At 45.6% G+C, this 15212-nt stretch overlaps 1 protein-coding gene across 3 annotated transcripts in view; it reads left to right on the top strand.

Annotated features, from left to right (window-relative positions):
• The window catches only part of PHF20 (PHD finger protein 20), a 1063788-nt gene that overhangs the window by 945373 nt on the left and 103203 nt on the right, over window positions 1-15212 (top strand). For all 3 annotated transcript variants that reach the window (XM_085619024.1, XM_085619022.1, XM_085619023.1), the window contains one exon: window positions 9597-9696. In XM_085619024.1, the coding sequence (XP_085475150.1) occupies window positions 9597-9696 (100 nt within the window). The remainder of the gene's footprint in view (window positions 1-9596; window positions 9697-15212) is intronic.

Genomic DNA, 15212 nt, shown 5'->3' with positions numbered 1-15212 from the left:
GAAATCCTGTATTTACATGAAACATGGGAAATCAAAACGATTAGTATAGATGGCTATAGCACCTTCCAGATGACGGCAGTTCCGTCCAGAGCAGGGCGTGCAAGAGGGGGGCTCGTTACTTTAACAGCATGCACAGTCGGGGTCAAGGTAAAAAAAGTTTATAAATACATAACCACCATGCTATCACATTCTTCTATGTGTATGCCAGCATGGACGGGATTTGCTCTTAATCAACTTGTATAGCAATAACTTCACTGGAGATATGGCTGGGGTGATAGAGCTAATTGAGAAAGACATTGACCATCTTCAAAAAAAACTTCATGGCATTCTTGGGATCCCTGAGCGGGCGGTGGGGCCGTCTGCGGATCTCTATGTTGAGGAACTCATCCTAAAACACGTTCAACCGAGAGGCCTCTCCAAATGCTTTTCGATCGAGAGGGCCCATCGTGTGCCAGGGGGTAGGCCCAAGCCTGGGGCCCCACCCCACCCGCTCCTGGCCCGAGTGTTCAACTACAGAGACCGCGATGTGATCCTACAGACGGCAAGAGCGGCACCCCCTTTGACTGTGGAGAATAGTAGAGTATCATTCTTTCCTGATTCCACCTTAAGGATCCAGAAGCAACGCCGCAGCTTCCTAGACTTGAAACGTGCTCTCCGAGATATAGGGCTCAAATATGCCATGCTGTTTCTGGCGAAACTAAGAATTTAATCCGATGGCAAACTCTGGTTCTTCACCAGGCCTGAAGACGCCTGGGACTGGATCGACGGTTGGCATACTGTTGGCAAGAAACCGTAAAAGCGGTCTTCACTACCTGAAGACCCCAACGACCGGTGTCAATACCATCGCTCCCCAACCACACCCGAGGCGGGTTCTCAGGGCCCGCCGGGATGAGCAGGAGAAGCTGTCCTCTTTGGGGGCCTTTATGGGACTCTTTTGGTCCACTGTGGCCTCTGACTGACTGGTCTGCCTGGGCTCTGGACCTCCTGCTCTCAACCGACGTTCATTGTGTATGCTGCTCTGGATCTGTTTGGGGTTGGTGGTGTCGTACCCAGACTGTTTAAACCACTATTTCTTTTTATGGCAAATTTTGTTGCTATGTGTTTTGATCATTGGGACTAAGGGCTGGGGCTAGTCTTACTGATTTTTCAAGCTAAGCTTTAGGGAGTGGGGTTGGACACATTCCTAAACATTGATGTGGGTGGGCGACAGGCACTCTGCAAGTGGCGGGAGGCGGGTGGTTTCAGGCCCGTTATCCAGGTAGGCAGGGTGGGGGGAGGTTCTGGTTGGAATGGGAGGGGGGATTGTTTTTTATGTTTCAATGTTTGTTGGTTTCTGGTATCAATGCACTACATTGCTGATTTTTTTGCCTGTGCGAGTGGTTCCACTGTCATTCACTCACGTCTCCTCCGTCCCGGCTGTTCCGGGCCTCGAGGAATTGCCTGGCTTTAGCTGATTCCTTTTAATATGACTTGATGGCCCCAAGTTTAGCGCTTCGTCTCTCCACATGGAATGTCCATGGTCTGGGAGACAAAATTAAGAGGGGCATAGTGTTGCAATATTTCAAACGCCACGAGCTTGACCTAGTGTTGCTGCAAGAGATGCATCTGGTCGGGAACTCCTGCGGGCCCTGAATAGGAAAGGCTATAGTATGGTTGTTCATTCGGGGTTCACCCCCGGCTCTCGGGGGGTGGGGATTCTTCTACGTAAAGGTTGCCCCTATATTGTACACAGGACCTGGACTGACGCTCAGGGTAGATACGCCGTGGCCTCGGGCACCTGGGAGGGGCGGGTTATCAATGTAGTTGCTATATATGCCCCCCCCTGGTCTACAGGGCCTGACACTGCGCGATGTGGGATCCCTCTTCCCTTGGGAGTGTTAGTGTTGGGTGGGGACTTCAACCTTGTAATGACTGGCTCCCTAGATCGTTTTCCACCCAGGGAGGATCAGTTGAGATCCTCGCCTCTGTCTGAGTTTGCTAACACTTATGGGGTGGTGGATATATGGCGGTGGTTTAATCCGTCGCATACGAGAGTCACGTTCCAATCAGGGGTACACAGCCAATCTAGAATTTGATTATCTCTTTACACATGCCCAGGATATCCATCGGTTTACTGGGTTGAGCTGCTTGGCCCGCGGAATCTCCGATCATTCCCCGTCTGGGCTTCCCTGAGTCTTCCGCGAAAGGGGCGACCGGGATCTATAACCATACATCCATGGGCTATTAAGATGCCGCATATTAAAGATGCCCTCCGCAAAGATGCAGAAAACTATTTTGCTGAAAATGTCGGCTCAGTTACCTAGTCAGTGACTCTATGGGGGGCTTTTGGGGCAGTAATTAAGGGAAGGGTACTGTCTCTTATGGTGGGGCCACAGGGCTGAGAGATTAAAAAGGATATTGGAATTAGAGTCAGAAGTCATGGATTTGGAAGAGGCGGAGGCGCGTAAGCCTGACCCCTCTCTTCGGCACTGCCTTACGCTCAAGAGGCAAGATTATAGGCAGCTTCTCCAGGAAGATGCCGCGACGCGAGCTTTTTCTACCCGACATAGGATTTATGAGCACAGTGAAAGAACGGGTAAACTGGCATAGCTGGAACACCGGAACCAAGCCTTGAGATGGGTGCACGCGATAGCGGACTCAGGGCGGGGGCTTCTCACTGACCCTCAACGGATAGCTGACGCTTTCGCGCTCCATTATGAAAGGGTCTTTACTAGCTCCCCATTATCTCAGGCCAGGTGGTCGACTGATCTCCGGGCCACTATTGAGGTGCCGACCGTCTCTCCGGAGTGCAGGGAGGTCCTAGAGGCAGACATCACGGGGACGGAGATCCAAAAAGCTATACATGGGGTCCGATCCGGTAGGTCGATGGGCCCCAACGGGCTTCCTATCGAGATCTTTAAGCCCATGACGACTCTGCTGGCCCTCCACCTTTTGAACCTCTATACCGAATGCTTCGAGTCCGATCAACTTCCAGCAGAGATACGCACGGCAGCTATTGTGGTGATCCACAAACCTGACAAGCCGGTGGAGGACTGTAAATCATACCAACCCATTTCTCTTCTTCCAGTCGAGGCCAAGATTCTGGCCAAACTTCTGGCCAACCGACTTCTCCCCTACATTACGGATCTGGTTCATCCGGACCAGTCAGGATTTATGCCGGGGAGAAACCCGGCCCGAAATCTGCGGCGGGTACACAGGGTCCTGGGTAGAATCCACACTCTGGAGGAAGACGCGATCCTGCTATCGCTCGATGCAGTTATGGCGTTTGATACCATAGAATGGGACTTTCTCTTCGCCGTATTAACTCGAATGGGGTTTGGACCTAAATTGATACGCTGGATCAGGTTACTCTATACACAACCCACAGCGCATGTCGTTGTCAATAACCATCGATCGGCCACCTTTACACTTCACCGTGGCACGAGACAGGGTTGCCCTCTCTCTCCGCTGCTTTTCGCCTTGGTTCTGGAACCCCTGGCTGTCTGGGTCCGGGGAGACCTGGAGATACGGGGGCTTAAATGGACGCCGAGCCACGAAGACCGCATCTTGCTTTACACAGATGATATCCTTTTGTATTTAGCGTCTCCAGCACGGTCACTGCGGTGGGAACTTCACATCTTCCATATCTTTGGGGCCCACTCAGGCTATCGCATAAACTGGCCCAAATCCCAGAGGTTTGCATTGTGGGGCATTCCCCCAGCCAGTCCAAGGGGTTATGAAATACCGGTGGCAAGATGTGGCTTCCGTTACTTGGGCATCTTTGTCACCCCGGAGGCTGACCTCTTCTTTGAAAGTAACCTCCTTGTGCCCCTCCACCGCTTCAAATCAGACGTCTTGCATTGGTGCTCCCTCCCTCTCACTATCCTAGGGCGTTCGTCTTTGTTCAAAATGCTTGAGCTTCCGTGTTTTCTGTATATATTACAGAATACCCCCAATCCTGTTCCTGAGTCATATTTCTCTCAGATTGACGGAGCGCTTCGGGGATTACTATGGGAGGATCGCACGCCGCTAATTGCTATGAATAAACTTCCCATGGGCTGGTATGATGGGGGTATAGGGCTTTCAGACTTTCGTCTCTATTATCAAGCATCTCAATTTATAGATATTAATAGGTGGGTATTCAGCCCCCATGATGACCCAAACTTCAGAACGGATCAGTGGCTCATGGGGAGGGGCGGCTATAACAGAGCGCTGTACTCCAACCCCTGCAGGCATCACTTAACCGGCCCCACTGCTCGCACGGTCGAAACCTGGCATGCGGTCAACAAACAACTGGGCTGAAATAGGCGTCTTACAAAGGCTACACCACTATGGGAACCCAACATATTGGGGCAACTCAGCAGGTGTCCGGGGTTCGACAAATGGAATACTATCGGGATATCGACGGTGGGGGACATCTGGGGGAAGGGGAAATTAGCTACGTTCGCGGAGCTTCAGACGAAGTACCAGCTGGCCCAAACTGAGACCTTCAGATACCTACAGATCAGCCATACCGTATCGACTGCTTTGCCGAGGGACGCCCCCCCCCCCCTTCCGGACTTCTCCCCATTGAAGGATCAGCTATTACTGGACCCTATGGATCATAAGGCCATTTTGCTTACTTATAAGAAATAGGTCAACAGTCTTGTAGATCCGATGCAATAGTTGAGAGTTAGCTGGGAGAAAGACTTGGGGGACATAGAAGATGAAGACTGGCGGGACGCTCTGGCCTCCCCTCGTGAAGTGGCCATTCCTATGCGTATGCGACTTCTGCAACTTAAGGTTCTTCATAGGGTCTATTTTGATGCTAAACTCCTGTTTAGGATAGGTAGACATCCCGACCCGCTCTGTCTCCGACACTGCAATCAAGTAGGCACCTTCTTCCACATAATGTGGGATTGCCCACGCATTCAGGACTACTGGGTGAGGATTGCCCGTCAACTGGCGAGAGTCTGCGGCAAACCCCTCCCGCCTTCTCCTCACCTATGCTTACTCAATATTTGGGGGGCGACTGATCTTTCTTAAGCTGAGCAGACTTGGGCCTCGATGGGATTCGCCATCGCGTAACTAAACATCGCCCAAAAATGGGGGGTGGAGGCGGTCCCGACCCAGAGTACCTGGGCACGGGATATGGACATAGCAATGATTGGCTAGAAATCGATCTTTAAATGCCGTGGCTGCCACAAGAAATGGAACGATAAATGGGGAAAGTGGAATAAATACAGGGGGGACATCTGTATCTCCCCAACGGTGGAGCTGCATAGGGAACGAACTGAACAGATGCCCGACTGATGGCAAAGGTGGAGGCTTCTCCTCCGCACACTTATTATAATGGCCCCCCGGTCCCTGCATTTTTTCAGTATCAGGCTCTCTATCTCGCAGGGTTGCGCCATGTTTAAGACTTATTGGAGCTGGACATTTTTCATGGGATGCGTACAAGCTATTGATATTTTTTCAATGTGGATACCAAGTGGAACTGTTGAATGGGGTGGTGTACTACTCAATGTGATCTCTATAGGTCATGTCAAAGGTCATGTGCTGATACCATGTTGTGTGTTGGAAAACATTAAAAAGTTTATTAAAAAAAACAAAAACATCATGTTGCTTTAGATATTTTATGGATGGGAGATTTTAACACCCATGCTTGTAATAGGATAGAGCTTCCTGTCTGTCTGTGGCATGATGGATGACTCAGGGGAGCCAATTTGTCACTTTATCCATAATGGCTACGGCACTGCCTGCACTATAAAGACAATTGGTGATCTATAGTTTGGGGACAATTAACTCACTAGATCCTAGTACAGGTCAATTAGATTGTAAATTTTTTGGGTCGATCTTACAAGTCAACGATTGACTTTATCTTGGCATCCGAACTTATGAGATCACAGGCCTCTTCTAGCGAGACAATAATCCATCCATTTAGTGACCACGCAGCAATTATTTGTCAAATACTTTGGCGTCCGAAGCATACTATATCGGACGAACGTGTCCTTTAGCCATCAATTGCAAGGAAAAACTGCATAATCTTGAAGTGGGAAAAGTTAGATGCATCAAAATTTACCCACAGTATTGTCCCAACCATGTTCCATGAAATCTCAATTTGTCTGGACCCACTCTCACAACCAGATGACACTCCCGCAGCCTTTGAGCAGATTTTAGTTGAAATTAATGCAAACCTTGTACGGCCCTCTAAAAGAAAGACCAGGGGACCAGTATGCTGGTTCAATGATCGCTGTACCAAAGCATTCAAAAATCTCGGTATCGCCTTCCGAACAAAACCAAGAGATATCCCGCTGGTAAAATCGCTACGCTTCATTTATAAAGCAGAAAGAGAGAATAGATTAAGGGCTTTAAAAGAAGAGGCATGGGATAAACTAACAAAAACAGCTACCCTAAAAAATAGTAGGGAAATCTGGCTCATAATTAACGCTCCATTCCTTAAAGACGAGACAAATACCTCTTGTGATGTGATGGAGGATGACTGGGTGAGCTACTTCACTGGTGTATTTGGCATAGAAGGAGAGGGCTCTGCAGCGATACCACAGTGTTTGACTCGCCCAGAGGGTGCCCAACTATCCTTTACTCAGACAAAATGAAAATATTACTGGATCAATGTAGCAGATTTTTTTTTTTTTTTTTTCATTATTTTTATTCTGTTACTTAGCCACAAATATAGTACATTGCATATAAAAAATGCACAAAAAAACACCGATAACAAATAAAAAGTAGAGCATACAAATCACATGAATAATAAAGAAATAGCATCAGTTGGGGCTTAATACAATTACCACATATGAGCCGCGAAGAGACAACATCAAGAGAACCAATACCACATTTTTTAAGAAGTAAATCAAAATAAGGCTAATGCAAAAAGATCCGAAAAAACTGTAAATTATTAATCCCAATGAAGGCTAGACCATACCCTTTTAAATTTTGACCAGGAGTGTGGGCCTCTAGCTTTAGCTAGTGCTAATTCCATTCAATTTTTTTTTTTTTAACGAATCTGGAGCTTTGGGCCCCGCAACTCACTAATGTTTTTAATGCTGTATCTCAAACGCATCCACCCCATGCCTGGAAAAAGTCCGTGATCATACCAATCTACAAAAAGGGGGACAATGCATTAGTGAAAAATGATCACCCAAGATCGCTGTTAGATTATACAGCAAAATTAATGGGCTGTCTTTTGTTAAATAGGTTAGAGGATTGAGCTGAGGAAAATAAGATATTAATTCGAACTCAGTATGGTTTCAGAAAGAATAAAGGAACAGTGGATCAGTGCCTCAGTTTAAACCTACTGATTGCCTAATATACAGCAGCAAAAGAAGGCCACCTCTATATGGCCTTTATCGACCTGTCTCCTGCTTTTGACCAAGTGGCCCTTACAAAGCTCTAGTCTATAATGGAAGAGTTGGCCTGCGTGCGTATGGGGAGAGAGGGGGAGTGCTCTAAACACTTCCCACTCGCTCATGGCGTCCGGCAGGGGTGCGTACTCACGCTCTTTTTATTCTCCCTCTATACGAATGGTGTGGAAGCCGCACTGGTTGGGTCCGCCAGTGACGTTCCCACGTGACGTTCCCACTATCAACTCTGCTCCTGTGCTCCTCCTCCTTTGCGCAGATGATGCAGTATTGCTGGCTCGGACCGGCAATGGGCTGCAGACACTTATAGACACCTATGCAAGATTTATGAATAATCTAGACCTGAAAGTAAATGTAACTAAATCATTTGTGCTTGTGGCAGGAGCAAGATTGAGAAATCCACCAGTTGGAATATAGAAGGGAGGAAACTGGAAGTAGTTGAATCATTCGGCAACTTGGGGGTACTTTTTGTTAAAAAAAAAAAAAATACATGGCACAGCATGGTGGTTAATAGAGGCCTTATGATGGAAAGAAGCATAGGGCCAATCTTTAGCTTCTTTAATAAATTGGGGTCCAAACCGATAGAAACTATCAAAAAAGATATATGAAGCAAAAACAATGTCTGTGGCAGCATACCGAGCAGCAGTGTGGGGCGTCACAATTGTATCTAGTCTACAATCAATTGAGAACAAATTCTGGAAACGTCTGATAGTCTTCTCCTCCTACAATTGTCATGCTGAATTGGATATCCTTTTTATCACTGACCTTCATGCTGCCCCCCCCCCCCCCCCCTGTCCTGTGGCACTCAGTATGGAAGAGGGAAACATTGAAGCTAACGCATGAAATTCTATCCGATTGGCTAAAACTGGAGGGGACTCGTAGAATAAAATGGTTGTAATTTGCCAGAAACAGTCTGTACGCTATTGGTTTGCCTAAGTTATTTGATGACCCAATTACCTGTACTACCATCTCTAGGCTAGAACTGAAAAAACGTCTAACTGAAAACAGATAGAAAGGAGATGGGAAGCCAATCGTTCAAAACTAAGGGTGAGACAATACCACCTAGAACCTGAACACTCACCATAGATTTGTGTTAACACAGTTGCCCATGTGACTCTGTATCAACGATATGTGGTCTTCATTTGTTATTTTTTTGCAAATATTATAGTGAGGAGAGGAAGAGGTGTTTGCGCTTAATCTTGCATACATATGAGCTGAGGCAATGTTGGCCTGCCCTATACCTTCTAAAACAACTGTCTGATCCGGTTACTGTTTGCCTCTGTTTTTTCAATGTGCCATAAAGAGACGAAAGCACTATCCGTAACATAAAAACTGTAATTTTTTGCTCTTTGTACCGTGTTTTAACTGTATTATAGGTTTTTATTGTACCCTGTTTTTAGCATTGTTTTAATGCATAACATGATTTTATTCTTAGTAGAATATTTTTTTTTGCCGTTTTCTATTGACTGGCGAAATAAAGTGATATTGATTGATTGAGTTAGTGTTGTTAGTGATTTTGCATTCTCTGTTTGGCTGTCACTATGGACAAACAGGGGAGATCGGAATACTGATTCAAATGACTGCCTGCCAGAGTTAGGAATTAAGTACAATCGTAGTATATTGAAAGATTCCAGATTATGGTCCATGCACAATGTGAAAGTACTTATAAATCTTTGACTTGAGCTGCAAATATTGTGTGGTGAAAAATTCATAGCCCTTAATGTGTTACTACATTTCCATTTTATTTGACTAAAATTAGTTATAGCATTTTTAACTCATAAACATATGCAATTATTTCCAACATACAAACAAGAATTAATGAACAGTCACTGTTGTGTAAAAAAAGATACATTTTCCCTAAAATACCTTACTTTAGCATAATGTCTTCCAGATGATTATACAGTTATCCATGACTATACAATATCCTATACAATACAATATTGTCTTTTTGATTTCCAAGTTGCCCATATATGGTCTGCAATTGTGTGTTAAATTGCTTTCTCTGTAGATTGTACGCCAAGTACTAATTCAGACACTTTCCAGAAGGAATATTAAATATGTTAGTAATGCTTCATTTTAGTGTTTGGGATATTGGTTACTATGCACATGTGGAATTTTGTGTAGGTACATGTATTTTAAAATGCTGGATAAAGATGTTTCTTACTTTTAATGTTAGGGCTATCAAAGTAAATCAAATCAGAGGATGTGCTTTTATTGAAGTAACTCTGTTATTTTGTTTACCTGCATTCTCCTTCATAGTGTGAAGAGTGTCTGTGTTGGCAACATGGAGTCTGTATGGGATTACTGGAAGATAATGTGCCAGAGAAGTACACCTGCTTTATTTGTCGAAATCCTCCAGGTATGCGTGTTTTTTAATCCTCTTTATAAAAGCCCTGATGGTTTAACCGCACCTCTGTCAACCATATTTTATAGCAGAAGAAAATAAAGAAATGTTCCAGGTGGGTGCAGCACTTGAAAGTCATGCGATATATCATCCGATATATCATAAAATTAAAATTAGAAATTACATCTGAACTAGGGGGAGTAATATATAGATCTAACGCCGTAATCACAGAAAACCTTACCTGGACGCCGCCACTTGCCGACTGGGTGAGCTGGGAGAACGCAGATCCGCCTGTGGCCTCCCCGTGTCCCTGGAGGGATTGACCGCCTTATCGCCATTCAACATCTTGCAGCACCCGCTTCGCGGGTGCCGCTGCGCGGCATTTGGCGTGGGGTGGAGGCTGCAGGGGTGCCGGAGAGCGCCTGTAACGAGGACGGAATAACTGCGGGAGGTACCAGAGGGCGCGTGCTGCAGGGACTCTCTAGACCAGGAGTCCCTGCGCTGCACAGGTGTGCACGGCCGCGCCCCCAGCAAGACACGCCCCCGGCCGACCAAACTTTAAATTGTGAACACTCCCCAAGTGCTGTGGGACCCTTAATCACAGAAAACCTTACCTGGACGCCGCCACTTGCCGACTGGGTGAGCTGGGAGAACGCAGATCCGCCTGTGGCCTCCCCGTGTCCCTGGAGGGATTGACCGCCTTATCGCCATTCAACATCTTGCAGCACCCGCTTCGCGGGTGCCGCTGCGCGGCATTTGGCGTGGGGTCGAGGCTGCAGGGGTGCCGGAGAGCGCCTGTAACGAGGACGGAATAACTGCGGGAGGTACCAGAGGGCGCGTGCTGCAGGGACTCTCTAGACCAGGAGTCCCTGCGCTGCACAGGTGTGCACGGCCGCGCCCCAGCAAGACACGCCCCCGGCCGCAACGTCACCTTTAAGAACAGCGCTTCTCCGCATAGCGGGACGCGAGCGGGACGCCGAGCGAAGCCCGGGCAAAGGGCGGGCCCTCTGTGGCCCTCAGAGGCCAGAGGAGGCTGGACTGGGCCATAAACCCTAGTCGGTGATACATATCTCCCCTGCGCTTCTACTGATAGGATTATAGGCCATGAACTGTCGCGAAACCAGAAGTATGGCCGCTGTAGGAGCTAAAAAACTTACCGGAACTTTGGATGATTTTATCACCCGTACTCATGCGCTAATTGACGAGGGTATAACATTAATGGATAGGAGAGTGTCCCAAGACCTGGCCATGGCCAAACGATCCTCCCTGGGCCTTATAGCACAGGCACAGACACCCAACACTGATGCTCGGACAGATATACAGGTCCTAGTACATAGCACTGGAGAGACTGGGGATCTTGACGCTTTAAACACCTTACAGGATCTGGAGGCTTCTCCTAACCTTCTTTTCCTATCAGAATGTGGAGTGCAACAAAGTGAGTCAAATACCTCTAACAATATATCCGTTACTCAAGAAAGGGGGCGGACAGAAGGGGCTATTCCTAAGCAAATTCGAAAAACCAATAAACCATCTATTCATAAAGGAAAGAAGGTTCGAATTCCCCCGAACCCCCCTAACATGGATAAATTGCCAGTAGCTTTACCCAGTTCCACAGAGGGATCACATGTTATTAAGAGTGGCTTACCCCTGAGCCTCCCTGACGATACTATTATCGATCATAGCCTGGAGGAAATCCTGGAGTTGACCGGGGATGCGGGCAACTCAGTAAAATCTCCATTACAGGAGGGCCATGGTTCAAGTATGAGTAATACCACTATTTTTAATATGTTAAAAGTACTGCTGGAACCCTTAGAGGCTAGATTACGCTGTTTGGAAACCGTCCTAAAAAACATACATAAGGACATAAGTGCCCCTAGTTTCACCTTGAATAATAGAACTGCCCAGGTTACTATTCCAGCTAAAAAGGTCAATAAGCCTTCGGTGGTTGTTAACAAATCGCTGGAGACTACAAAAATGACCCCCAAGATTTCCAGTAACGCTATAAACCAGGATGGCATTACTATAAAAGCCCCTAGAATTGACCAAACTCAGAAAACAGATCAATCTCTGACAACAACCAAGAGCAATTCAACCGCTCAGGCTACATTAAGTGATCGCTTATCACAGCCTCTAAATTTTGATGCACCTGACAGAGCCAAGGGCATGGCCCGTAGAAACATCCATCTTCCCCCTGATGCCTGCCCTTACGTGATTATTCTCACTGGCGTCACTGAAATCTCCTCGCCAGAAGTTGAATCGTATCAGGCTCTTAAAAATAAAGTATGTTATTGGCTATCTAAAAATTATCCTCTCCCGCCAAACATACCGTGCAACATTTTAATGATTGAGAGAGCTCCGTGGGTGGGAGGCAACAGAAAAAACCTACAAGGGGACTGTGTAGTGGTCACTTTCGAGAATACTGAGGTTGTAGAGTTCATTTGTAGTAGTGGATCCCCTAGATTCCAGACGAGTACGGTGGTTGCTAGACCTCTGTCCTATTTCTATCTCCCACAAAATCAAGCTGACAATCGATGGAGTTGGTTAAAAGGACCCCATGATAGTAAATTTAGACAAAGATCCAATCCCCCCTGGGAGATACAACCCCATGCGTGGGAGGAGGGGTGGAATGCGGGATGGAACCAGGTAAGGAGTAGAAGAGGTAGACCGCGTCAAGGCGGCCCTCTTGTTGGTTCACATTACAGCCAACCCTATCATTACCAACAGTTCACAAATGGTCTAGATAACCCCTTGCACTTTCCAATAGCCAATCGTTTTGAATGTCTGTCAACCACAGATTGGGTTGACTGACAAACACAGAGCTCGGAATTTGGCCGGAGTTTCCAGATTATTCCTACCCAACCAAGTAAGGCTGTTACTATGGAGGACTCGATCAAACTAAACCTTTCTTATACTCCTGATACAGACCCAGCGGAGGGTGATCGCCGGGGTGCGCTTACCCCTTCTATTGCAGATTCATCATATTGCAAATTTCTCACCTGGAACGTGGCAGGTTTAAATGTAAAGGCTTTAGACCCCATATGGGAGTCTGTATGGGATTACTGGAAGATAATGTGCCAGAGAAGTACACCTGCTTTATTTGTCGAAATCCTCCAGGTATGCGTGTTTTTTAATCCTCTTTATAAAAGCCCTGATGGTTTAACCGCACCTCTGTCAACCATATTTTATAGCAGAAGAAAATAAAGAAATGTTCCAGGTGGGTGCAGCACTTGAAACTCATGCGATATATCATCCGATATATCATAAAATTAAAATTAGAAATTACATCTGAACTAGGGGGAGTAATATATAGATCTAACGCCTACTCCCAGGTTGTACATTTTGAGGGATAAGTCAGTTGGAAAATAATACATAAACCATCTAAACTCCATCTAAGACAGTAACCATTATAATATGGTAAATGCGTTCTCTGCAGAAAACTTGTGTCTGCAGTAAGTGTAAACATCAGGTGCCTTGGTTCCAGGCTATTTCTAAATATTGTTTGGGCAGGATAAGCATGGTACGTACTTGAATATTGAAGCCCTTGTGCTCTCAATTTTAGCATTTGGTTGAAATATTAGTGAATGATCCAAGAACAAATGTTTAACTGAAAACTTGTAAGTTCCTTTTTTCCTTTCATTGTTTGAAATGTCAACACGCTTACTTCCATGAGACAGGATATTTTTCTTATTTCTGCTTTTAAAAATGTTTTTTTCCACTTTGGATGTTTTTCATCCTTAGTACCAATTTTTCATTTCTGTGCAGTGACAGATACTGGACAAGAAGCATGATTGTACTACTTGATCAGAATGCAAAAGATCTTTGAAATTGGCTTTGAAATTAATGTTTGAGACCCAAATCTTCTGAGGGTGGGTCCCTCTGGGAAATTTGGCTTTGAAATTGATATGCCATTACCCTTAAAGTAGTGCTACAGATTATGTGGCAATACACAACATCAAGAGTATGTGTCTCTAAAGATTGCATAATGTTTCTCTAATTTATTTATTTAAGCATCAGTTTTATGGTACAGATGAACTAACTAGAACATGTATATATCGAATGGTTTTTTTTTTGTGCAACTAAAAGATGTGAAAAAGAATTGGGTCATAGGTAGTGCAGCAGAATCACAAGTTTTGTCACAATGCCTACAAAAGAGATGAGTTTTTAGTAGTTTTTTGAAAGAGGACAGTTTGACTTCTTAAAAGGTGAGGACAAGAGTTTCAAATATTTGTTGAAGCACCAGTTCAAGATTGCTAAGGATGTGGTGTGTTTAAAATCCCAAGCCCCCATAGGCCAGTATAGACGGTGAGCTGCTTAGCTAGATAAGGTGGATATCTGAAGGCTACCTCTTCCCACAGATTAATCACCCTATAAATATCTTCAGACTGCAACCCTAAAACGTTTTCCCTAGCCATCTCTATCCATCAGCGCTTGGATTTACCAATATAATTATACATGCTGCTTTGTCTACTGGATGTGACAACACCAACCTACATAAAACACCATCTGCTTCTCTGTTGGCATCATGTTCTATTTATGTGCCTTACCAACACCGGTCTGGAGCTCTTCAGTTTCAACAGTTTCAACAGCGAACAAGTCCAATATCCCATCTTAAGGTTCACAACCTGTTTAAGATGTTGAAAGAACATGCTTTGTCAAAACATCCGCCTGTTGTGTTTCAGGGCCAACCATAGCCTTTCTACCTGCAACTCTGGTACCTCCATTCCACTGAGTTCATTCACAGAGCGTGAGTCCAGATTGTCCTTGGATCAAACCAGTAAGGGCACACCTAAACATGCCCCTGACAGGTAGCAATCTTCCTAGGGATACTCCTGTAAGAAACACAAAATTCCCATAGACAAGAGTCCTCTTATTCTTTAAGGAATTTGTTTTGCTCCTAGGACATTTCAGAGATGTGGTGGCACCTGTCTCTTCCTCTTCAGAGCTGATTACAATTCTCATAAAACTCTTAAATTCGAATTCCAACTCCATCTGCAAGTCCTTTCCAGGTCTAGGTTTTTTGACAGGCCATGCTGGATATCTTCAAGACCGCCCGGCAACCTTGTGGGTCATTACTCAAAGGTGTGCCTTGTCCTACGTATTAGGCAATTCTGGCTGCTTCAACCTAAACTAAACAAGACTGTGTGCCACACCACTAGAAGCCTTTGTCCACTAAATTATTGGACTGATTAATTTAGAGGACCGGCTCCTGGTAGTGCCTTTCTCTGGAGCCCAAAAATGTTAACTGTTGCAAGAGTTGGGAGAGGAGTTGGCCTAACAGCTAGGGCTCTCGACCTCGGACCTGGGGAACTGGGTTCGAGTCTCAGTAATGACGCTGAACTTCCTGTGATTCTGGGCAAATCACTTAATCTCCCCGTGCCTAACAAAAAATGAATGTGTGTCCTCGTGTAACGAAACTGGTGCTATGTAAAGCGCTCTGATACCTGATTGGATTCGGGTCAAGTTTGCGCTATATAAAACGCTGCAAAAAACAACAACAACAAAAGTTATTTAGGTCAGATTCTGACACAAGA

Source organism: Triturus cristatus, chromosome 7 (genome assembly GCF_964204655.1).
Source record: "Triturus cristatus chromosome 7, aTriCri1.1, whole genome shotgun sequence".
NCBI lineage: Eukaryota > Metazoa > Chordata > Amphibia > Caudata > Salamandridae > Triturus > Triturus cristatus.
This window is presented reverse-complemented; position numbering and strand designations above follow the sequence as displayed.